Raw genomic sequence first — 27,667 nt, 5'->3', positions numbered from 1 at the left:
CCAATTGCCGAAATGGGTGAAAAATTTAGAAGGCCAATATAGTGAGAGTTCCTCCATAGCGTGTGCATTTCTCATAATTTGAGTGGAATCAAATGCGCATATCCAATGACGAATATTCGGAAGGAATCACACTATAGATAGGATCAAAGATTGCAAAAAGATAACAAAGTCAAGAAGCTTCAACAAATGAAGCAAGCAACCAAATGAACCACAAGGAAGATACCGAAAGAAAGATAGATATTATGATAAGATCAAGAAGATTGCTCTAAATAATATGAGGAAGCTCCCCAAGGTTTGTGCACAAAACTAGACAATTTGCATTGGAGTATAAAGTGCACAAACATGGAATCATCACTCCCCATGATATCATTCAAAAACAAAAGATACCAAGTGAATCAAACTCTAATGATCACCACAAGATAGTGTTCTAAATCAAATGAGGAAGCTCCCCAAGGTACATGCATAAAATAAAATGTTGCATTTGAATACAATATGCATAACATGGAATCCTCACTCCCTAATTACCATTTAAATCACAAACATTTGCAATAGATCATAGATAGAAAATTAAGCTTACCACTTGCAACAAACAAATGGTTGAGCAACAAGTAAGAGGCACCATAATAAAAGGCTCAACCAAGAGGATATGTGAAAGGCATGATAAAGCATATTATAAGACTATTACAAGGATGAGCAAAAAGCATCATCATAGTCTTCAATGAATTATATTGCTTATCATGACCAATCAACACGCAACAAATAAATAAGATATCGAATGGAGATGTATCATCTCTTATGTGTATAAGTTTCTCTAAGTGAGCAATATCGCAAAGATATTTATCCACAAAGAAACATGCACACACAAAATAGATACACAAGAAATATAGCATGATATCCAAGACAAAGTCATGCAATATACCAATAAGAATTTTTGCTTAATAGCATGGCCAAAGGCTCAATTTTATCTTATTGTACATTCATGAACTTCAACCACAAACAACTAAAATACATCACAAATATCAACAAGGGATAGAAGATAGTTGGGATGCATTTGAGAAAGGCAACAAGTATCACAAACGGGGATACTAAAAGAAATAACTCAATTTGCACTTTCATCAATATTGCACATGTGAGAGGCTTGAGGAATTGATATGCAATAAAATTGCTAGATAGGCATAGATGGGATGGGTGAATCATGATCATGATTTTATATACTTCCCAACATATGTGCTCATCTCAAACTACTCACATTCGCAATAAAGAGATTTCGTTAAGATTTTAGCAAGAAGCACAACATTTGCAAATCAAGAGATTCATGCCAAGATGCAACCACATGGTTGGATGCTAGAAAAATATGCATGAGAAGATACTTGTTACCGAGATAGCATTGGTGAGGATGTAGTAGATATGTGTTCGTTGACCATCCTAGCTTGCCTCAAGTTACCATTGAGTCACCACTTCTCCCCAAGAGTGAGACAAGCATCCAATGCATATCCATTGTACCTAACACAAAGGTAAGTACAAAAAGGTCCCCAAACTAATTGGGTTCAAAGTAATTAGACACACTACAACATATAGGACAAACTCCACAATTCTATGTGCATATAGATATGAAATTGAATTTCATGCACATCTTAGCCAAATTAGGATTTGATGGAGTTTACCCTATATATTGGATCAAAGAAAGTGACACATGCCATAAGATATACATATATTAAATATGCATGCACAATACTTTCAAGAACCAAAGGAAGATACAATTTGGACAAAAACACCAAATAAACCAAGAGACAATGGTTGTCCAAATTATATCAAAGAATCAAATCAACACAAGATTGACTTCAAGGACTTATCTCATTATAAGAAGCTAATTAAACCTAAACACAAAGGAATGAGATAACCAACTCCCAAGAGAGCAAGGTTCCAACAAATAAACCAAACCCTCGACACTTTTTATGATGGCACAACGTACCAAAAAGAAAATTTTATGTCTCCCAAAACCAAATTTTTGATAATGATCAAGAGATGTTAAGCATTCTAATAAATATAGAAGAGCTCCCCCAATATTGGTGCATTATCTAGGATTTTTCATATGAATACAAAATGCACAAAACTAGGATCATCACGCTACCTATATCTAGTAAAATGCTAAGAAAGTTTGAATAGACAAATTAGATCTATAAGATGCAAGGAAGACACATGGGAGTAAAAGCACAACACATTCATGGCAATAAATAATACAATTTAAACACAAGAGCCAATGTAAATATGATCAATAAATTTCTACCTCATAATAGATTGCCAATTGTCCTAGGACACAAGGTATTAGAAAATATTTCCCGGTGGTAGTTTGTAAGTATATGTAAGATCATATCTACACCAAATAAAGCATATGGTAAAAGATAAGAGTTAACCATCATGCAAAGAGAGTTTCTTGATAGCTTCAATTAGTCATACCATCATGCAAAGCAATTAATAGTATTCATACCAACATGCAAAGCAATTAATAGTATTCATACCAACATGCAAAGCAATTAATAGTATTCATACCAACATGCAAAGCAATTAATAGTATGACTTGAAGCATATGGTTTTCCAAAAATGTATTGAGGGACACATTGTGAAAAACCATGCTAAGGACCACTTTCACAAATAAGATCCACAAAGATATTAGCAATGAAGCCATTTAAGAAAATTGGAACTTGTTTGAGAAAACATGTCACATATGAGAGATAATTTACAATATCAATTCTATGTGACACAACCTCAAATGTTCACATTTCCTAGGCTTGTAATATGCACAAAGCTTATTACTCCCCCATAATGTGATAAGGAATTTATTTTCACAAGAGGCAAATAAGATCCAACTAGAGATATTAATGAACATTAGAATTTGAATTTCTCATGAAGATGATATACCACATAGAGACTAGATAATCTTGCAATATCAATTCTAAGTGATATTCCTCATGTACACACATTGTTAGGATTGTGAAATTCCTAAAGGCATATCACTCTCCCAAAATGTTATAGTCCATTAATCTCTCATAAGAGCCATATAAGATACAACAAGATGCAAAGAGGCTCCAACACAAGCACAAATACATGGTGTGCAACCTAACATACATAGACTTGATTTCTCAAGAAAAACAAGTAGGATGCACAACATATACAAACACATGTTAGGAACAAAACTAACACATGCAAAGGGGCGAGTAACTTTCAATATAAATGAGTTGAGCACATGTTACCGCAAGAAGGAACATTGGGTATATGATAGAAGTAAGATAACCAAAAGACTTGGCTTGAGATAATATAAATGATGAAGATCCCTTAATTCTTCATGATGTAGCCAAGTCTCCAATGCCCTCCAACAAGCACCTATTGATCAAATTTTGGATTGTTGGTCCCCAACTAAGTTGGGTCCTAAGAGGTTAGTCACAATAGGCTTGGCAACCCAAATGGTTCTTTTCTTGACACCACTTTGAGCACCAACATATTTGGCAAACACATTGCCACCCTCATCCTTACGAAGAGAATAAACATCATCAATGGTGATAGAGTTGGATGAGGTACCAATAGTGCACAAGGAGGAGATGTGGCCCTTCTCACGGCATATGTAGCAAGTTCTTTTCTTCTCCTTCTCACTAGATTTCTCCACAATGGGAGCATTGGCTTGTATCTTCTTGAGAAGTGGCATTTCTTCAACTTGAGGTTGAATATGAGTTTGAGCTTGAGGCCGCTTCCCTTTTTGCTTCTTCTTCAAAGGACAAGATCTAACATGATGCCCTTCGATTTTGCACTTGAAGCAAACAATCTTCGCCGGGTCTTTGACTTGTAATTGGCCCTTCTTAATCTTGTTGCTCTTGGACTTGTTCTTGTTGTTGGAGTTGAATCCAAGTCCACTCTTGTCATTGGGGGATTGTTGCACACTCAACATCTTGTCAATTTTGCATTTCCCTTCATGACTCTTTACCAAGTCGTTCTTCAAAGAAGTGACTTGGGCCTTGAGCTCTTTGATTTCCTCTACATGGTTAGTAACAACACAAGTACTAGAGGAAGTAGAACCTTCATTGTTAGAGCAACAAGGCAAGGAAGATAATTCATCACAAAATTTAGCAATACTATGAGTGGATGAATTACAAGGACTAGCACATGGCAATATAGCATTTTGAGTAGTAGTGCTAGTATCCACATGAGGCTCACAAGGTGTTGCCTTAGATATGATAGCCTCATGAGCTAACTTTAGCCTATCATGAGAGGCTAGAAGATCCTCATGGGAGCTAGAAAGCTTTCCATGATTTTCTTCCAATTTCCCATAATTGCAAGTTAGCAAATCAAGTTGAGCCCTTAGCTCAACATTCTCCTTCAAGATAGATGCTTCACAAGAAGTAGAGTTAGTAGCACAAGCATCATCACAAGACATATCAAGAAGAGAGGGTAACATAGCATGCTCTTTTAAATATGAAGCTTGTAGTTGCTCATATGACTTGGTGAGGATAGAGTGTTCGCTCTCCAAGGCCTTGTGGGCCTTGTCTAGATCATCTAGATCCTTAACAAGTTTATCATGACCAACACCAACTTTGAACTTTTCATTTTTAAGCAATTTTAATTTAGCTTTAGCATGGTCTCTTTCTTTAGTGAGTTTAGCAAATATTTCATTTTGAGACACCTCAAGGGTTTGAAGTTGCTCCTCAAGAGAGGCTACGGTCTCTTGTTCTTCTTCAAGATCATTCTTTAATGATGCTACATCATCGGCATACTCTCGTTCAAGAGCACCCTTTTTATCAATGGTGTTCTCATGCATCCAAATAAGTTTTTGGCTCTCAATAGCGGTAGTCAAGATTTCAAAGAAGTGAGAGCTAGCAATTTTATCTTTGTAAAGAACCTTGAATACACTCTCACCTTTATCGCGTAGAGAGACAACCCAATCCTCTTCTTCATATTCATCCTCATTCTTATCACCACGAGGCATATTAGGTTCCATGGTAGGAGGTACCGTGGAACCCTTGGCCATAAGGCATATATGAGGACCGTGAGATAAAGATGAGGAGTTACTTGAGGCTCCTTTCAAGATCTTCTCTTGACCAATAGAATCTTTGGTTTCCTTTATATTGTTAGACACACAACAACTAGAGGAAATAGAATCATTTTTATCATGGCCACAAGACAATGCAAGCATATCATCATTAGATTTTTTCAAGCAACTTACACATGATATGCAAGGACTATCAACACAAGCATGTAAATCATTTCTAGTGCTAGATGTGTTTAAGTCCAAAGATGAAGCATTGCAATGAGATAGAGATGAAGAATCATCAATAGTAAGCTCAATATCAATATTGCAATTTTCATCACCACTCACCATATCATTACTTTGTGTCTTACCACACTTTGGTGAAGTGGATGAAGATGAGAACTCATCACGGCCGGAAGTGGAAGCAAAACAATCATCCTCAATGAAAGTGGACACATCATATTTATCTTGAAGCTTTGTCCATAATTCATGAGCGCTCCCAAAAGGCATGATTGAAGAAGTAACTACATTGCTCACAACAATGGAAAACACATGAGAAGCAAGAGCATCGAGACAAGAGTTTTTCTCCTCCTCAAGAGATAAATTTTGAGGATCCTTAGGAGAAGAAAAACCTATGTCAAGAAATCGCTCCATGTCCGGGGACATACGCCGCAAAATATTAAGCACATAAATTTTCCATAGATCATAATTTGTGCCATCAAATATAAACAAGTTATTGTGCGCTAATCCCCTAACCGACATCTTTACTCTCAAGGCGGTGAAGCCTAAGAATGAGAGACCTTGCTCTGATACCAATTGAAAGGACACAGATGTCGCCTAGAGGGGGGGGGGGGTGAATAGGCGATTTAAAACTTTTACGAGATGGGCTTAACAAATGCGGAATAAAACTAGCGTTTACTTTGTCAAGCCCAAAGCCTATATACTATTGTTCACCTATGTGCACCAACAACTTATTCTAAGCAATGGTTCACCTATGTGCACCAACAACTTATGCTAAGCAATACAAGCAAGTATGTGATAGCAAGATATATATAACTTCAAGCACGATGGCTATCACAAGGTAAAGTGCATAAGTAAAGAGCTCGGTGTGACGCCCCGGGACCGGTACCATGAGGATTCCAGCGATCCCGCCGAAATCCGCACGATATCGATTCAGAGACGCCCTCCGACACGACGTGCGCGACGAATCACACACGTGATGCCAGAGGAATTAACACGAGCGGTAACATTACAACAGGATTACAATAGAGCCCACAAGAAACATATATTACAACAACGACTCCGACGAGTCAAGATACAAATAGATACATACAAAGATCCAAATCATACAGAAGAGCGAATACATCCGAGTACGGACAAGATACAAATTGGACTAAGAGTCCTGAAGATAACCAGCGGCGTCCATAACCCTGCCCAGGCCAAGCCAGAAGGGTAACCTTGCTAACGTCGTCTTCATCGAACATATCTTCATACCTGCCCGGTTATATCCCGTAGAAGCAGCAATAAGTACGGGTTCGTACTTAACAAGACTTCAAGACGTATAAGCATTCATCAACCAGTCGTCCTTTGTACTTGAGGCACGCAGGGGACTTAGAGGACGCAAGAGGAACGTCATAGGCAATATGGTGGGGTTAAGCGGCAACGCGCAAGCACTAAAAAAAACCTATAGAGACACTCTACAACCTTCGTCTAATCAGAGAAGATGAGAGAGCGCATAAACTAACAGTTCTATACTCTGCAAACATAACTCAGCCGATGTTTTCCCCCTTCGCAAAGAAGTACTGGCGAAGGCACTCACACGGTTGTCAAGTTTTACCCATTTATTATTGAAGTTATGCTAACTTACTACGCAAGTTATTATGATTGAAACAACAGGTGTAAGTTCTCTATGGTCGAGTCATACAGCTCCAAGTCGTCCATAATCATGACGCGGCTTATCGATAAGATTGTAACCCTGCAGGGGTGCCCAAATGTGCCCACACGCACGCTCAACCCACTTACGACAGGTGGATATCACGACACGCACTCTCCTTCACTACAACAATGTCCAGGAAGCCACCTAACTAAGTTAACCCGTTTCGGAGCCCGATCGAAACTCCGACGCGGACTTAGCTGTTTGCGTCTACGGCTTTCGGATGGAAACAGTGCCCGCAGGGTGAATCCATCTTCAGCAATACGTACCGCATCCTACGAGCGTGCAAGAGACAACGAGGTTACAAGGCAACATGGCTTCCCCAAGAGTAACATCATATCATCTGACCACAAAGAAACAAGCTTGCACGCCCGGGAGAAACAAAACAAACATCCAAACTAGTTGTGGCCACTGGACAAGGCTGTAGATTCCGACAGTGATCGAGGGGAGACCCGGTAAGCATACCCACGTGTGGTTAGAGCGCTCAGTCTCAGAACAGATAACAAGAACTCGGGGTCCTAAGATATTTAGGAAACACAAGTGAGCCGTCACAAAACGATCAGCTGACCCACCGATGCCTCCACTAAACAATTATCAACAACTAAAGTAACCATGATTATTCCCAACATATAACCCGATAAGATAACAATAACGGTAACAAGATAAAATAGCACTAGCATGCACTACGACTCGCAAGGGCAGACTCGATAACCAAACAATAGCCGTAGGAGGTGGTGGTGGCAATATGGGCTGCTTGAGGTAACAAGTGGAAAGGACACGTGACAAGAACGCAACTTAAGGATAGCATGAGGGAGAAGGCAAAATAAAATAGGTGAGTGACTTCTGCAGGGGCAGGAGTATAGGGGAAATGCTTGCCTGTTAAAGCTTGCCGAGGAACATCCGGAGAACTCGTCGTATCTCACAGCACCACTTCGCAATCCTATCCGGGAAGAAGCAGATGCTGGAACAATCAACGGATGCAAATCTTACTACTACGGATAAAGAAGATCCAGCATGTTCATGATGATATGCATGACATGGCATAGATGGTGCAATGCATCTTATCCAATTTAAGCGGAGTCGGAACCCCGGACAAACAAATTAGGTTGGAGTTGCATTTTCTACCGGCAATTTAAGTGTTAATTAGCATGGCAAGACATGGCAGGGGTGCGCTACTTCAATATTAAACGGAGCAGGGAAATCCTTAGGCGGAAATCCGAAATACTCCGCATATATGTTAGGTGGTATGCACGAACTATCACGTCTCGACATGATGCAAGATGCAAATAGGCATATGGATGGCATATTCATGTTCCTTATATTTTTCTGATCAATTTTCATATAAAATACATTTTAATCCGAGTTACGAATTAGGAGATATGATTTTTGCAAGATTATAACATTTTCTGAAAAACAAAAGAGAAAAGGATGGCAGGGAACGAACTGGGCCGGACCTGCGCGATCCTGGGCCGGAACTGATCAGTTTTTCGGCTTCGGATTGGGCTGGGCCGCACCGGGCGTTGATCTGAGATGGAGATCTGGGTCGTGGCCCATTGGTACGCCGGATCTGATCCACAGAATCAAGAAACAAAAAAAGTGGCTTAATTAGCCAGATATGGGATTTGAACACAAGATCTCATGGTTAGGAAGCAAGGAGCTAACCACTGCATTACTAGATCGATTCGTGTCAAAGAAAAGGCACGTGGATACTTGACCCAACATTTACTGGGACGAGTTTGCAAGCTTCATCCATGGCGGAGAATCTGGTCAACCACGGACCGGGCGGGACGGGGCGAACCGAGACACGCGAGGGGGTGCGCCGGGCGCGCCTTGACGCGGCAGACCAGCGACGGTTGGAGGGATAACCGGGGAGACGCCGGAGCATCTCCGGCAACGAGGTCCTGCGGCAGAAGAACGACATCAACGCCGGCGGAACAGTAGAGAGCGGGAATCAGAAGGGGAGGAGGTCCATCACGCGCGGAAACTCACCAGGAAGATCATGGAGAGGTCGGGGAGGCCGGAGACGGACTGGAGCGGTCGGAATTGAAGCTTTTGTCGCCGGAGTTGGAGAGGGAAACGGCGATTTTGCGGTCGATTGGAGGGCTCCCAGAGCGATTCCTCGCACCAGGGCGAAGAGGACGACGAGGCGCATCCGTTGATGCCCTCAGAACGGAGGGGGATGGTCTGTGGAGGCGGAGCCATGGTGAGGACGGTGGAGGCAGTGGGGGTTTTTCTCTGTACGTGAAGAAAAAGGACATGGAGGGTAGAGAGGATGACGGCGCGAGGGAGAAGAGGAGGAAGGGGGATAGGGTTTGGTGCTCACAGGGGAATTTTAAAGAGAGGGGAGGGAGTGGTTGGAGAAGGTGCTCGGTGGAGGGGAGGACCACAGCACGCCATCTACGTGCTCTCTGTGGAGAAGAGGATAACGACCAAAGAGAAAAGAAGGGAAGGGGTACGGGCCAGAAGTGAAGAAGGAAGTGGACCTCCGGGAGGGAGAGGGAAGCTGGGCTACCTGTGGAAGAAGGAAAAATGCCAAGGAGAGGAAAAAGAGAGGGCCCAGGGAGAGGTTAAGGTTTCCCTTTTGATTTTCAAAACTGGTTTGAGAAACCATTTGATAAACAAACAAGTTTTAAAACTTTATTTAAAATGAATCATTTGAAAATAACTTTATTTCATTTGCAAATTTGATTTTAGGGTTTGTTGAAAGAATAGACAAGAGGAGTTTTTAGTAAATAAACCATACGAGAAGGAAAACAAAATAACTAGAGTTTTATATAATAATTTTATTTTGTTAAAAAATATATGGATGATATGATGCGTGATGTCATGATTATGCATAAAAGAAAAGGAACAAACAAAATCTAATATGGGGATTTTCCTGGGCCGTTACAATCGACACCACTAACAAGGAACCTCGCCCCGAGGTTCCACTTCAAGGTACGGGGGAGAGAGGTGAACTATCGGGTCTTCAGGCGACATGATGATCTCCTCGACACCACTAACAAGAATTCTTGCTCCATGTAGATCGGCGACACCACTAACAAGAAGTCGTTGTTCCGCTGTCGATGATGCGCTTCCGTCGGGATCCTCCGAAGATCGGACCTAATAGGTGAGGGGAAAGGATCGTCCAACCCACGTCAGAACCTAAGACTCGGAAACTCAGATAAGAGAGAAGACTCAAAACTCGTAAAGGTAAGAGGAGAAAGAATATAGATAAGGAGAAAAATCAGATCTAATCAGAACTATCCAACGAAGTTTTAGAAAATAGTTTGGACTCTCTAAACTCAACGACCGTTGGCAAGGTTATCCTAAAGGCTGGACTAGTGGGGTACCGTCAACCTGAGGCTCTGATACCAACTTGTGACGTACCGTCAACCTGAGCTCTGATACCAACTTGTGACGCCCCGGGACCGGTACCATGAGGATTCCAGCGATCCCGCCGAAATCCGCACGATATCGATTCAGAGACGCCCTCCAACACGACGTGCGCGACGAATCACACACGTGATGCCAGAGGAATTAACACGAGCGGTAACATTACAACAGGATTACAATAGAGCCCACAAGAAACATATATTACAACAACGACTCCGACGAGTCAAGATACAAATAGATACATACAAAGATCCAAATCATACAGAAGAGCGAATACATCCGAGTACGGACAAGATACAAATTGGACTAAGAGTCCTGAAGATAACCAGCGGCGTCCATAACCCTGCCCAGGCCAAGCCAGAAGGGTAACCTTGCTAACGTCGTCTTCATCGAACATATCTTCATACCTGCCCGGTTATATCCCGTAGAAGCAGCAATAAGTACGGGTTCGTACTTAACAAGACTTCAAGACGTATAAGCATTCGTCAACCAGTCGTCCTTTGTACTTGAGGCACGCAGGGGACTTAGAGGACGCAAGAGGAACGTCATAGGCAATATGGTGGGGTTAAGCGGCAACGCGCAAGCACTAAAAAAAAACCTATAGAGACACTCTACAACCTTCGTCTAATCAGAGAAGATGAGAGAGCGCATAAACTAACAGTTCTATACTCTGCAAACATAACTCAGCCGATGTTTTCCCCCTTCGCAAAGAAGTACTGGCGAAGGCACTCACACGGTTGTCAAGTTTTACCCATTTGTTATTGAAGTTATGCTAACTTACTACGCAAGTTATTATGATTGAAACAACAGGTGTAAGTTCTCTATGGTCGAGTCATACAGCTCCAAGTCGTCCATAACCGCGGACGCGGCTTATCGATAAGATTGTAACCCTGCAGGGGTGCCCAAATGTGCCCACACGCACGCTCAACCCACTTACGACAGGTGGATATCACGACACGCACTCTCCTTCACTACAACAATGTCCAGGAAGCCACCTAACTAAGTTAACCCGTTTCGGAGCCCGATCGAAACTCCGACGCGGACTTAGCTGTTTGCGTCTACGGCTTTCGGATGGAAACAGTGCCCGCAGGGTGAATCCATCTTCAGCAATACGTACCGCATCCTACGAGCGTGCAAGAGACAACGGGGTTACAAGGCAACATGGCTTCCCCAAGAGTAACATCATATCATCTGACCACAAAGAAACAAGCTTGCACGCCCGGGAGAAACAAAACAAACATCCAAACTAGTTGTGGCCACTGGACAAGGCTGTAGATTCCGGCAGTGATCGAGGGGAGACCCGGTAAGCATACCCACGTGTGGTTAGAGCGCTCAGTCTCAGAACAGATAACAAGAACTCGGGGTCCTAAGATATTTAGGAAACACAAGTGAGCCGTCACAAAACGATCAGCTGACCCACCGATGCCTCCACTAAACAATTATCAACAACTAAAGTAACCATGATTATTCCCAACATATAACCCGATAAGATAACAATAACGGTAACGAGATAAAACAGCACTAGCATGCACTACGACTCGCAAGGGCAGACTCGATAACCAAACAATAGCCGTAGGAGGTGGTGGTGGCAATATGGGCTGCTTGAGGTAACAAGTGGAAAGGACACGTGACAAGAACGCAACTTAAGGATAGCATGAGGGAGAAGGCAAAATAAAATAGGTGAGTGACTTCTGCAGGGGCAGGAGTATAGGGGAAATGCTTGCCTGTTAAAGCTTGCCGAGGAACATCCGGAGAACTCGTCGTATCTCACAGCACCACTTCGCAATCCTATCCGGGAAGAAGCAGATGCTGGAACAATCAACGGATGCAAATCTTACTACTACGGATAAAGAAGATCCAGCATGTTCATGATGATATGCATGACATGGCATAGATGGTGCAATGCATCTTATCCAATTTAAGCGGAGTCGGAACCCCGGACAAACAAATTAGGTTGGAGTTGCATTTTCTACCGGCAATTTAAGTGTTAATTAGCATGGCAAGACATGGCAGGGGTGCGCTACTTCAATATTAAACGGAGCAGGGAAATCCTTAGGCGGAAATCCGAAATACTCCGCATATATGTTAGGTGGTATGCACGAACTATCACGTCTCGACATGATGCAAGATGCAAACAGGCATATGGATGGCATATTCATGTTCCTTATATTTTTCTGATCAATTTTCATATAAAATACATTTTAATCCGAGTTACGAATTAGGAGATATGATTTTTGCAAGATTATAACATTTTCTGAAAAACAAAAGAGAAAAGGATGGCAGGGAACGAACTGGGCCGGACCTGCGCGATCCTGGGCCGGAACTGATCAGTTTTTCGGCTTCGGATTGGGCTGGGCCGCACCGGGCGTTGATCTGAGATGGAGATCTGGGTCGTGGCCCATTGGTACGCCGGATCTGATCCACAGAATCAAGAAACAAAAAAAGTGGCTTAATTAGCCAGATATGGGATTTGAACACAGGATCTCATGGTTAGGAAGCAAGGAGCTAACCACTGCATTACTAGATCGATTCGTGTCAAAGAAAAGGCACGTGGATACTTGACCCAACATTTACTGGGACGAGTTTGCAAGCTTCATCCATGGCGGAGAATCTGGTCAACCACGGACCGGGCGGGACGGGGCGAACCGAGACACGCGAGGGGGTGCGCCGGGCGCGCCTTGACGCGGCAGACCAGCGACGGTTGGAGGGATAACCGGGGAGACGCCGGAGCATCTCCGGCAACGAGGTCCTGCGGCAGAAGAACGACGTCAACGCCGGCGGAACAGTAGAGAGCGGGAATCAGAAGGGGAGGAGGTCCATCACGCGCGGAAACTCACCAGGAAGATCATGGAGAGGTCGGGGAGGCCAGAGACGGACTGGAGCGGTCGGAATTGAAGCTTTTGTCGCCGGAGTTGGAGAGGGAAACGGCGATTTTGCGGTCGATTGGAGGGCTCCCAGAGCGATTCCTCGCACCAGGGCGAAGAGGACGACGAGGCGCATCCGTTGATGCCCTCAGAACGGAGGGGGATGGTCTGTGGAGGCGGAGCCATGGTGAGGACGGTGGAGGCAGTGGGGGTTTTTCTCTGTACGTGAAGAAAAAGGACATGGAGGGTAGAGAGGATGACGGCGCGAGGGAGAAGAGGAGGAAGGGGGCTAGGGTTTGGTGCTCACAGGGGAATTTTAAAGAGAGGGGAGGGAGTGGTTGGAGAAGGTGCTCGGTGGAGGGGAGGACCACAGCACGCCATCTACGTGCTCTCTGTGGAGAAGAGGATAACGACCAAAGAGAAAAGAAGGGAAGGGGTACGGGCCAGAAGTGAAGAAGGAAGTGGACCTCCGGGAGGGAGAGGGAAGCTGGGCTACTCCAGGTGGAAGAAGGAAAAAGGCCAAGGAGAGGAAAAAGAGAGGGCCCAGGGAGAGGTTAAGGTTTCCCTTTTGATTTTCAAAACTGGTTTGAGAAACCATTTGATAAACAAACAAGTTTTAAAACTTTATTTAAAATGAATCATTTGAAAATAACTTTATTTCATTTGCAAATTTGATTTTAGGGTTTGTTGAAAGAATAGACAAGAGGAGTTTTTAGTAAATAAACCATACGAGAAGGAAAACAAAATAACTAGAGTTTTATATAATAATTTTATTTTGTTAAAAGATATATGAATGATATGATGCATGATGTCATGATTATGCATAAAAGAAAAGGAACAAACAAAATCTAATATGGGGATTTTCCTGGGCCGTTACACTCGGGTATAGAGATAACCGAGGCACGCGGGAGACGATGATTTATCCCGGAGTTCACACTCTTGCGAGTGCTAATCTCCGGTGGAGAGGTGCGGTTGCTTAGTGCTCCCGAACGCCACAAGAGGCTCACCTTGAGGTGTGGTTGCTCGATGCACACCAACGCCACAAAGGCCTCACCCCAAGATGCGGTACTCACACCACACACCGAACGCCACGAAGGCGCCTCACCTAAATCTCCGGTGACCCTCGCCACAAAGGCCTAGGTCACGGTTCCACTAAGGGATTTCCTTCGAGGCGGAAACCGGGCCTTACACAAAGATTGGGGCACACATCCACAACTTAATTGGAGGCTCCCAACAAATCGCCACAAAGGCGTAGAATCCGTCTAGGGTTCCAAGAACCCAAGAGTAACAACCTTCTTGCTTTCACCACCACGAATCACCGTGGAGAACTCAAACCGATGCACCAAATGCAATGGCAAGAACACCACAAAGATGCTCAAGTCCTTCTCTCTCAAATTCCAACAAAGCTACAAAAGCTATTGGGGGAATAGGAGAGGAAGAACAAAGAGGAGAACACAAAATTCTCCAAGATCTAGATCCCAAAGATTCACTCACAAAGAGATGATTTGGTTTGGTCAAAGTGTGGATCTAGATCTCCTCTCTCTTTTCCCTCAAAATGGGGCAAGAATCATGGAGGGATAGAGAGAAAGGGCAAGCTTCTCAAGAACAACAATGGAGGAGAGAGAGAGTAGAAGAAGCAACAGCCCAAGGAGGAAGAAGGGGGGTATTTATACCCCCCAAGAAAATTGAGCCGTTGGGCAAAACCAGGGCTGGATAATCCGGCCTAAGTAAGGGCCGGATAATCCGCCCCCCCGGATAATCCGGCCTCTGGGACAAAACCTGGTCAAAATCCGGGCAAATGTCCGGCCCCTATACTGAGCAGCAATTCCTGAGGTCCTTAGCCGATTTCGAGGGGGCCGGATATTTCCGAAATATCCGGCCCGGATAATCCGGCCCGGATATTTCCGAAATATCCGGCCTAAGCAAACTGCAGAAACACCAAAACTAAAACGGGCATAACTTTTGCATCCGGACTCCGATTTCGATGATCTTGGGCTCGTTGAAATCACAACAACGAGATCTACAACAATATGCATAGAAACATCATAGTCCAGCAAAGGAGGATAGAAACAAATGATGAAAGGTTTGACCTATCTCAAAAAGACATACCGGTAAAACCTCCAATCTTGAAAATGCAACAAGTTGCCCATGGAAAAACCATTCTCAATGAACTAGAGCTTGTCATGAGAATAAGCACAAGCTCTAAAACATCACATGGATAAGATCCAAATAAAACCAAGTAAGATGATGAACCAAACTCGAAAACGCAACAAGTGATCTATGCGAAATCCGTTTTCGATGAACTAGAGCTTGTCATGAGAATAAGCACAAGCTCTAAAACATCACATGGATAAGGTCCAAATAACAACCAAGAAAGATGATGTAAGGATGCAAAGGTTTGAGCTCTCTCTGAACGATACGATCGAGTTACTCACTCGAGAGCCCTCTTGATAGTACGGCAACTAAACTATAAACCGGTCTCCAACTACACTATGAGACCGGTGAGAAAGAAACCCTATCAAGAGCAAACCTTATACTTGCGCATTCCACTTGAGCTCGATGACGACGATCTTGACCTCAACAAGATGGAACGCCTTTCTTGCTTGTGCTTGCTTGACGAAGTCTTGTGGATTGCTCCCCCATAATCCACCATGGGAGAGCTTCTTCTTCGGCGCATCTTCACATAACCATGACCACCATGTGGATTGCTCCCCCATAATCCACCATGGGAGAGCTTCTTCTTCGGCGCATCTTCACATATCCATGATCACCATATGGATGGCAAGACTCAAGCAAGGGATCTCTTCGAGATGGCTCATCTTGAACTTGCACTTCATTTCTCCATGGCAAGCTTCAAGCTTATGAACTCTTCGAGTTGGCTCATCTTGAACTTGCACTTCATTCTTCATTCTTCATCATATTGATGTCTTGAAGTAACTTGAGGGCTCACTTCATCTTCATCTTCAAGACATACTTGACACTTGATATCCTTCATCAATTTCTTCTTATTGCAACCTTGAAGCCAACAAATGGTTCAAGAATTGCCTATGGACAACTCCTACAAATATAACTCAATGCAAACATTAGTCCATAGGGATTGTCATTAATTACCAAAACCACACATGGGGGCTCCATGCACTTTCACGGTCTCATTAGTAGCATCCAGCTTCTGGGAGATCTCTTGGACCGTTCCCCTAAGCTCATCATCCTGAGTGCGGAATTCACGTCGCATCTCATTACGAAGAGCCTCATACTCCCTCCATGTGATGATATCTGCGGAATCCTTGTTTTCCTGGTTAACAAGTTTATGATCACTAGCAGACATGATTAGTAGGTTAGTGCATTAAATCAAAAATATATGGTGGTACGCTCACAACTCACTCAAAAACTGATAAGAAAAGGAGATCTTACCGTTCCAAAGTAAATTAGTGTTGCTCACCACTTGTAGTAACAACTAGTGCACGGATGTAGCGAAGCGAATATCAAGGGTATAAGAACAATCACACGACAAAGCAGGATATATGTGGGGCTGTAGGTAGGCTACCTATTTGCACCAATAACAAGCTCTAGCGCTGACCGTAGACAACCAAAGATACTCACAAAAGGCGATAAATGTGGCAATGCAACTATATGGAGAAAAGGTTGCAATGCACTCGAGAGACACTAGCAAAGCTCAACGAAACAGGCACAAGATTGCTCAACTACAGGTGCAGAAAAGTAAACTAGGCCTTCACTTGATTCTTACTAGCACTTGACACTTTTTCTTTTTGGATTTTCTTTTTGTAACGCAACTGTGTAGCTCTTTTTGCTTCTTTTCTATTTTCTGTGTTTTTTTTTGATTTTATGACACAACTCCTTGATAACACGGCCAACAAAATATGCAAAGCACCAAAACCCTAACGAGCAGCCTGTCGAGCTGTAAAACTAGTCTCTTCTGGGGAAGTTCCTAGTCACTTATGTCGATAGGCTGTGTCTATGGTTGGGAACAAGCACACTGTACGCTATGTGGACTCGGAGTAACAAAAACTGAAACTAGATGATAGCGGAGAGTCAAACCCTAACAATACTAGATGGAAGAAAAAGATACGCAAAAACAACTACGAAAAGCAACTAAAACTCGAAATTAGTGCAATCTAAAGCTATGACAAACCCTAACCCTAATATTTTTGGCTTTTTCTGGATAGGACAACACTCACAACTCAACTATGGGGTGGATTGTGGATGGCTTACCGAGGAAACCCGAGAATCTGATACCAAGATGACAAGGGGTGGCCCGATCTTCTCAGTAAGCGACGGGTGGTGATGAACACAAGATGAATAGCAGCGGATGGAATCGATGATATGAGGAGGATAACTTGTATGACGCCGACGAAGTCTCTCGATTGATTACTGTCGCCAATGCAACAGCTCTCAACCCTGCAAGATATTCGCAACTCCACACACTTGCGCACGTAGCCACCGACCACGAAGCGGTAAGTTGCAATCTACTAATTCCCAATGGAACAACAGATCACACAAGACTTTCAGATCTACACCAAATCAAGCAATATGGTGTAGGGATTCAATAGTTTTGCAGAGCAAACAACTAAGAACTAGGGTTTATCTTAAATGTGGTCTAAAGCAACTTTGGGGGCGTCCTGGACACTTATATAGGGGTTCAGGACGACCTCAGGTCGAAAAAGTACGAAAATAACCGACCCAGAATAGATCTGGTCGAGACAGACTCGGAGTTGGCCGGTCGACCGGGTCTGGGACCGGGCCTGGCGCCGGGTGGTGACCGGGCGACGGTGCGGGGCTTACTGGACATCGCCCCGGTTGGCACAAGCCAGAAATCCGGTTGAAACCGGATGGATCCGGCGTGGGGGCCGGTCGGACCGGCCCTGGGACCGGGCGGCCCGGCGGTACGGCCGGTTGACCGGTCCTGGCGCCGGCTGGAACATCTCCTCCTCTCGCGCATGCCTCCCGCTCCTCCCTCGCGCGTCCATGGGATGTCTTCACGTCCAGCTCCATGTCCAGCTTCATGTCCATCTTCTGGTCCAGCTGCTCCTCTCCTCCTCGTGCGATGCTTGGTTCCTCTTCATACCTGATCATACATAAGTAATACGACTTAGGCAGTATAAAGTTCTCATCGATCAAAGTATAATTTAGGAACAAGTTCACCTGTTGTTTAAGTAGCTTCGCACGAGCTCGTGTCATTGGTCCAATCCTAACTTCATTGGACTGGAGCTTCACAGCAGGATCATCTTCAACTTGTAATGACGGAGGTAGTAGTGAGGTAGGGATGTCCTCATCATCAGGTTAGCTACTTTATTTGCTCCACACTAGACATATTTAGCGTATCTGCATATGTACTAAATACCAGTCCAAACAGATACATGTTAGCCGGGAAGGCCACCACCGCTTGTCGTTGTTGATCATGGTGGCGAAGGAGACGTAGTCGTTCACCGGATCAGGAGTCTTATAAAAGAATTAGATCTACACCATATCATATCTAAATAGAATGGAAATCAAAAAAGAAGGGAGTTGGGATTCCATTGGATGCAATGCATCTTTAAAGAAGATGCAGCACAAAGCAAACAAAGGCTAAACTAAACACTTTTGTTTGAACAAAATGGATTCTTGTTTCACCGAGGAAAAGAGAGAAGTTGTGGATAAATTGACAATGCTGAATCGAATTGACTAATTTAAGGTCCGCCTATTCCACATTAATGGGAGTACATTATGTTTCTGCTTCACAAATATGATATTTTTTGGACATTGAAGTAGTCAATATGTCGTCACAGATGTAGTCAAACAGATGCGAGTAGTCGAAAATCTCATCACCCCTTTTGGTGCAGGAGCAGGATCTAAGGATGAGGTTCTGGAGGCCTGCTCTCCCGGACGGCTGTGCACGCAGTCGCGAGGATGTGAAAGCCTGGAAGCAACACAACAAAAGGGACTTGGCATTAACGAGAGAGACATAGAGCAAGTTCCGGAGAGGTTTTTCTATAACTGGACTGCCATGGTGTGGAAGAAGTCTTTGGGAAACAAAGAACTGTCAAGCATGCATATGCTTATTGACACGTAGGCTCAGAGCTGGTGCACCAAGCAAAAAATTTAATCTTCCACCAAACCACAGTCTAACTATATCTCGATACACAAAGTGCTTGAACCACTTATCTTCTCAATCACCTTATGGATGGTAGAAGAGCAGCCCTTGTAAAGAGGTTTAACTCCCTCCCTACTAGCAATGTGGCATTGAACTCCTTGTACATGCCATGCAATTCGCAAATGGGCATTTGAGATTCTTCAGGATTTGATAGATCAAATGTGCCTTTGCCCATAAAATCCAACAATAGGATGTTCTTATAGGGATTTTTCTTTGAGGCCATTTAGTTTAATTTGATGGGCAGCAAATGGTCATGATTCACGAATGCATGATTTGGTTGTTAAAATCTTCAGACCTTAAGAAGTGGGTGAATACGATTAATGCTCTTGCTAATGCGTTTTTTATGGCGTTGTGAATATTGTAAGCTCAGCTAGATATATATTCTACAATCCACATGGCGATATGTCAAATTCTTATCTTTGTGCTTTATATAGTGGTTTTGTTCTACTTTTCTTGGTGAGAAGTCAAAAACTTTCTCCATCTCACTTGTATAGTTCCAGATTCGTTTTAATTAATGTTTTTAATGACTATAATCATCCTTGTAGGACTGTGATTATCCCCAACTGGGTCAAGTTCTACAAGAGGCTTCTATGGACAGTAAAACTATTATACTGGAGGCAGGGGATCCCCCCATTTCGAAAAAAAAACTATTATACTGAAAACAATTAATGCTGCATGGGCTACTCCTGGCTCGGTTGTAGATCTTTTCACTGATAGTTTCATCGTGGTATTGGGACAAGTTCACTACTGATACACCTTGTGATAATATCCTTTGATGGGAAAGCATATAATCGATGTACTGAGATCCATCCATACTGTTTTGCTCTTGTAACCGATGATGTGGACTTCTCCCAAGAAAATATGTTTCTGACAGCTGGATATCTGGAGATGATGTGGAAAAGGCTGGATTTCTTGCGCCTGGTTCTTGAAAAAGGTTACAGCTTCATTTTCTTGGTAAATATCCATGATATGTTACTTCCTATTCTGCTGCATCAAGCTTGACACCAATACAATAATATGTACCCTTTTCCTGAATAATACCAAACATGAACAAGTCAAGTCACTTAGCGTAAACTTGATTTATCTCTTTTATATGTACTTCAGGATGCAGATATCATGTGGTTTCGCAATCCATTCCCACATTTTTAGCCTGATGGAGATTTTCAGATTGCATGTGATCACTATGTCCGTAGGCAATGCAATTGACTTAAGAAACATAGCTAATGGAGGATTCAACTATGTGAAGTCAAACAATCAAAGCATAGAGTTCTACAAGTTTTGGTACTATTCCTGACTGAGATATCCTGGTTATCATGACCAGGGCGTACTTAATTTTATAAAGCATGATCCTTACATTACGGATATTGGATTGACAATTAAGTGTTTAAGTACTACATACTTTGGTGCTATCTGCGAGCCAAGTGGAGATTTGAATGAGGTTTGCACTATGCATGCAAACTGTTGCATTGGATTGCAAAGCAAACTTAATGGTTTAAGAATCATCATGGAAGATTGGAGGGATTATATGTCTATGCCACGAAGCTTAAAGAAGTTTGGGACATTCTCATGGAGGGTTCCACATAATTGCAGGTGTCATGCAACCTTGGAATTTAAGTTGGAGGTTTTTGTTAATAAAATATGTTATACGATCAATGATGTATGGATAATATGTTTAATAATACCTGGTTTCCTTATGCAGTCTTTCATTTTAAACCAGTGAGATATGTTGTGCGGATGCAGACATTGTGATACCGCCAAACATGTCAACTCCTGATAAATTGTTGTTGGGAATTGGGAAAAAAAAATTGAAAGGTTAGTTTACATTGTCGTACCTTCTGCGTTTATCAACATCAGAATATAAGGATTTTTAGTTTACTTATGAGTTTGCCACTTACCTTAGCTAGCCTCTAGTGGTAAAAATTATTAGTACATGTTACAGGTAGGACTTGGGGGCTCATTTGAGGATAGTATTTGTTAGATATTCCTACTAACCAACTTTCCCAAAAGACCAATCTCATAGGAAGTGGAGATACAATATACTTAAAACCCCCCTTCACATCCGATATGGATAACACCTCCCCTTACGCCTGGCATGGGCGTGAATAAATTGGGGATTAATTATGCGGGGATGTGAACCCAAGACTGGACGCTTTAGATACCATGTTAGATATTCCTACCAACCAACTATCCTAAAAGACCGATCTTATACGAAGTGGAGATATAGTATATTTAACAGTATTGAAAAAATAACTAGTTTAAATTACTTGTTAGACGCTGTCCAGTAGAGTGTTGGCTGTGAAACTCAAATTCAGTTTTGTCGTTTTTCAGGAAAATTGGTGGATGAGGAACTCTGCCTTCTGTTGGAGAGAGATATGGCAGGATTATCTCTTAAGGACCCTGCCAATCGATTCCTTTAGAAATGTTATGCATTTGAACTTTGGAAAATTAACCAACACGAAGGTGCGAGCCGTTTCTGTTCTCCTTATTTATTTAATAATTGTTTGTATTTTTCATGTTTTTATTGTTGGTTCATCTGTAGCAGTGTAGCTGCAGACTTATGCTAGAATTTTTAATTGCATCGATTGGTATAAGTCCCACCTGTGTCCTGGGTGATAAGAATTTGAAGATAGACTGTCGCACAACCAAAGTGATGGAAGCTACTAGAAATGATTTGACATTTGTAGATAAGGTACCTAACTACTTAAATCTCAGTTGTTGGTGATTTCCAGAAGCCTGCTGCATAGTCTTTTGGCCTTTCATATTCAACCTTTAGTGGATGCCCCTTTTCTCCTCATACTGTTAATTGTTAACTAGTGTGTTGGATGGAGCAGACAAACATAATCGAGAAGTTATCTTGATCTTTGTTTCAAGTAAAGAACTCAGAAATTGTACCAAGCACTTTGCTCTCTTTGTAGCATTTTAATGCATGAAGAGCGAGATGATAACCTTAAATGTCATAGTAACATTCTGGTTTTACTTTTTACTAAGCTTTACTTTTATTTGACTGTACTTATTAGAGTCATTTGTTCTTCCCCTTGCCAAGAATCAAACAGCTAAGAAATTTCATTAACTTTATAAATATGAATCATATTGGAAGAGCCTTTGAAGATGAATTTGATTGTATAAAATGTTGTACAGGATAAAAAAAATCTTGAAACCGTTGCTGATGAACGTAAGATTATCTACAACCAAAATAAGTAAATGTTATAATTTTATAAAAAACTGAAAAAAACAGGTCTAAATAACGATTGAGGTTTTTAAAAATCGTAACTTCTGCAGTTTTTTCTGAAAACATTGGTGGGTTTAAAAAAATTGTGAAATATCCTGATCTTTTCCCATTCTATTCTCAAATTTAATTAATCTATTTTCCATGGAAACACATTTTTGTTGTAAATAACAATATAAATTCATTGCAGTAAAGTTCTAGATTTGTAATATAATTCGGTATACATAATGCTCAAGCGGTTAACTGCAATCTTCATTTTTTCCGTCTAGCAGACACTATAGACTACTGGATATGGAGTTTGGGTCATGTTCAAATCAAGTCAGAAAATTGGGACTGAGTCAGCACCGCCTCCCCCTATACTGCTATCATGCTATGACAACGAGGCCTAATTGCTAATGGCCAATACCCTATTCAGATGTTTCTGTACAAGGACGATACCCTACTCTGATGAACCATTCAGAGTGCACTGTTGACGCAACATACTCCTCAAGCACACACACCTTTCTTTCACCAGGGACATTCACTTGTTCACATGATGGTTTGCAATTTAAGATAGTGAGCAAAATCACCATATCATATCATTCAGTTAGACAGATCTTATCTTATCACGAAACCAGGGGTCTTATCCACGACACACTGTCATGTTTGGAGCTCATGCCTTTTTTCAGTCGGAATAACCTTCTGTCCAAAGTTGCACTCATTAGGACCTTTTCTGACAGTTCCTTTTGCACATGCTTCGATTCTATCCATGGCTGAAGGACGACACCGTCCCAGCGTTGAGACTGCTGAGTGTTATTTCACTTGATCGGCCTTCCTGCATCCTTCAACCTTTCAAGAAATGATGACTGGTTACATGCTCGCCGCAGTGGCAACCTCCGGTCCTCAGTAGCATGATATATAGATACAATTAATCCATTATGTGCTGAACCCTGTCAGTGCTCATGTTTTCAGTATATTGGAAATCTTGCAAGCCAAAATGCCAGGCCGCGCTATGTGGCGGGCATTGTTTGTGTTTGAAGAGAAACCACGTCTGCAGGTCTGCGCTTTTATGCCTGTGCAAAGTTCTTTTTGCGGCAATCATGTATGAGATCCTGCGGTGTGCCTGTCAAGCGGAATCACGGCCAGAAACAATGTACTATCCAAAGGCCAAGCTGATCGGTCGCTTGGAATAAATCTTGGTGGATATGATACCATGCATGCAACATCGTATGTTTTCTTTAGAACTGAGGCTTTTTAGCTCGGCTTTACTGAAAGCCAATAATCTACACGTTTGTACGGTCTGCGCATATATAGCTTTAATCACATGAATCATGATCCCATTATCCAAGAAGAAAAGCACTAGCGATGCGTGCACTCTCAGATGGCATGGCAACTAGGTCGCGGCTTTAGTCACTCTCTAGTTGTCTTTTGGCGGGCGGTCCTTCTCTAATGAATCGGGGCCCGTTTGGGGAGATAGGCGCTCCTCTTAAAGGATGAAGTGATCGTCGGCAATGTTTTTTTTTCAGGTGGTATAGCATTGCACTGATTTAGCGTCCTTGTGTTTTGGTCTGTCGCTTCCAGTTCGCAATATTTCATTCGAAGCAGTGTCCGTAAGCGTAGCATTGCTCAATAAAGTAGGTTGAATTTGAAGTTGCAAATTCGAACGGATATAAAGCACACTCTCCACTGGTAGTATACCTATTTTCTTATGTATTTACAGTGTCCTTTCTTCATGTCACATTTTTTGACAGCAGAGGCGTATATACAAACAGTTCAATACATCCGTTCCTTGGCCACAAGATATTTTGGTACTGCACCAGAGGCAAAGGTGCCAAGTGCCAACGCTTTTGCTCTCGAGCCCTGCTTAGTGCTCCTCCCTAACCGAAGTTGAGAAGTTATATTCGGTTAGTTTTTCAACCTTAAGCCCACCAAAACCTATATCAAGAACATGTATAACCATCTGTATACATACCGGTTATACGCTGTGTTAGAAAAAAAAAGATCACATGACCAAGTATTTTAGTTGCCTAACTACCGCCCCACGTCGTGCATGCGCGTTTTGAAACATGCTGGATGCATACGGATCTGCTGAGATCCGACGAGAATGGCACCAGACGACGGAATCGCTACGCCGGCAGGGATCCTGCTAATTAAGGGTGCCACGATCCTTTTATATGTCATGCATTTTCGGTACACATGATGTCACAAACGCATGTGACTGTATTAGTATGCTATACGTACAGAAATTACTCGTACAATACAACACGGGCCATAGCCCATACGAACCACTATAGGATTGTATGTATATGTTAGATTTTTTAATTTTACGATCATATCACCACTTACGAAGAAATATGAGAAGATCTCCACCGTCCTTGTTTTTATCGCGGCCAAAGTTTTGCCAAGGGGAAAGCACCAGAGCAGAAGTGTTGGCTCTCACTTCACAACGTGACCGACCGCAAACCGCACCACAACTCCACAAGGCCTATGTAGAACATGTGTCTTCTGCAGTCTCAAAAGGCACTATCTGTTCCTCCTCACATCATATCGTTCCAGTCACCATACCTCCGCACCAGAACCGCCTTTCGTGGTGTCTAGCCCGTGCCTTTAGTCATTCTCTAATTGTCTTGGAGTTGGAAGGTGGTTCTCTAATGAATTAGACCCTGTTTGGGGTTTTGACCATGAAAAACACACTAAAGCATATAAAGTTTAATCAATACTTTGGAAGTTTCCATCGATCTACTTGTCAAGAAGTCAACAATAGAAGAACACAGTGTGGAACAACAATTTTAGGATAAAACTGTGCCCCTGGGCTTTAATGACATGTCAAGCTTCATGCATTAAGCAACATAACCAAATGTTTGAAATAATGGAAAGGACTAAACAATCTACTTATATATTTCAACAATACTTATATGATCATACACTAGAACGGGTGCATATGCTCCCTATATTTTGAAATGCATCTTACTTACATTTCAAATTTCAAAAAAATTGGAACAAAAAATTCGTACGTACATCTTGACGTGCTACGCGCTCACAAAGTTGTTTCATAAAAAATCGACTTATCATGTGACGTATGTAAAAAAGATAAAATTCAGTGCTAAAAATAATGCTTTTTACAAGATAAAGTTTCTCCTTTTTACATAGACCACAAAATACATTGGTTTTTCGTGAAACTTGGTGAATGCACATACATTATGGAGATGTACATGTAGAATTTATTATCCATTTTTTTGACGTTTCAAAATATGCTTTTTTGGTAGAGGGAGCATACGCACCCGGGAGCCAAATTGAATTTCCGCAACCGCTATTAAGATGCTTTCGATATCCCCACCACAATCTGTATGCATAAATTGTTTATGTAGTTGTCAAAAATTAATTCATAAAAAATGTGACAAACTTCATTTATATTTAGCATAATGCAAGTGTTTTTTCAGCGGTATTCATTAAAGTATATAACAAACAGCACAACAATTACTACTTATTAACTTTGTTATGTGGTTAGCTATTCAAATAAATAATAGATTTTTTGTTAGGACTCAATATGCTAAAATAAATTCCAATGAAATATAGAAGTTCAGTGAAAATTATTCTTATTTCAATGCTCTCCCTTTTACTAGAGGAGATGAGTGAGAAGACGCTAGATGAGGGCACCGTCGTCGGGCTCTGAGCAGGCATGCCACCCGAGCATTGATCTATAGTGTGTTTCAATTTGTCGTGTCTCCTCACTAGCTAGTTTGGCCGAGTATATACATATAAGTTGCGTTGGTGGTGTATGTGTATGTATTTTGCGGAGGTTATTTGTATAATAAGATATAAAAGTTAAACAAGAATGCATCATACCTTCTCCAGTCAAGAGATTGGCTAAAAAATATGCTACACAAAACCATCTACGAAATTCGTGTTACTAATCCATTCATGTAGTGCTTATATGCGTAATATACATAAACTTACGATGAGCTATCCATATCCTTATAATATAACATCCATTGCTATGGTAGGATTAATTAGAGAAACCATAGTCATGCAATCGAATGATAACATACCTCGAAAGTAAAACGACAACATAAAATTATCCACCATTGTAAACTCGGAATTAGTTAAAGAAATCATAGTCATGAAATGTGATCTCACTGGATTCCACCCACTTGGGACTAAAAAATATCACTTTGTTTCATAATATAAGATGTTTTGGAAAACTAAAATAGTTTGCAAAACATCGTACATTATGGAACAGAGGGAGTAACAAACATCTAAGTCTCAAAGTTGGTCTATCCAACTTAGTGATCTTGATCCAGAAGTTCTTATCTTGTCATAATGCATATCATTTTGACAATTAGAAATACCATTTGAAAAGCATGCAAGTTATAAAAAAAATGCTCAAACTAATTTTACTAGGAAAACTCTATTTGTCAACTACATACGGTTGCAACGACACAACTCACTATCCCCCTCCTCTCGTGGCTTTCCCGCGTACCGCTACCCATTGCATCAGCGTGTGCGCCACCATAACATGAGCTATTCTACCTACGCCGGTCGTTGCGCTGACCTGCGTTGCTCCTCCGCTCGCCGGTGTACCTGCTGAACCACTCGCGGTGGCCACCACCACCACCCCAACTCCTCCATACAGTGGACCATCGTTGGTACTCTTTCTTCGTGCGATGTCGAGTTGCTTGCGGCAGTCGGCACCGGCGAAATATCCGCTGATGTCGACCCCGACGAAGCCCCCATTGCTCGAAGAGAAGGCCACAACGTTGTTCTCTCTTCGTGTTTTAGTGGTGTTGTTGTCTTGTTCTAGCCAGGCCATCCGACACCTCCGGCGAGCTCACCATGGACACGGTGGTACACCTGTCTATGGATGCCGACCTCGCGCACACAATGCGGACGTTGGATATGGAGAAGAAGAATTAATGAGCAGATTTGTGGGGGATTTACTCCATTATGCTGGTGTGGTGGATTCGTGGCTTCCGAGCTCAAATCATCCATGTGCGTGCCACCATGGTTTTCGATGTTACATACAATGTTTCGATTTGCTACATATGTGCATTATTTTTGCTCCAATGTTACGCATGTGTTCCTGAAATGTTGGATGAGCGAGGCAACAATGTTGGATGTATTTGTA

The 27,667-nt window shown here is 42.2% G+C and overlaps 1 protein-coding gene and 1 pseudogene across 1 annotated transcript in view; both read left to right on the top strand.

Annotated features, from left to right (window-relative positions):
• Window positions 1-19,658, top strand: part of LOC127306632 (uncharacterized) — a 34,061-nt gene extending 14,403 nt beyond the window's left edge. Inside the window, exon 2 of the mRNA XM_051337295.1 lies at window positions 19,027-19,658. Coding sequence (XP_051193255.1) covers window positions 19,027-19,152 — 126 coding nt within the window. The 3' untranslated portion in view covers window positions 19,153-19,658. The remainder of the gene's footprint in view (window positions 1-19,026) is intronic.
• On the top strand, window positions 19,191-23,896 carry LOC127310141 (uncharacterized protein At4g15970-like; annotated as a pseudogene).
• Window positions 23,897-27,667: the final 3,771 nt, after the last annotated feature.

This window comes from Lolium perenne, chromosome 6 (assembly GCF_019359855.2).
Source record: "Lolium perenne isolate Kyuss_39 chromosome 6, Kyuss_2.0, whole genome shotgun sequence".
Taxonomy (NCBI): domain Eukaryota; kingdom Viridiplantae; phylum Streptophyta; class Magnoliopsida; order Poales; family Poaceae; genus Lolium; species Lolium perenne.
This window is presented reverse-complemented; position numbering and strand designations above follow the sequence as displayed.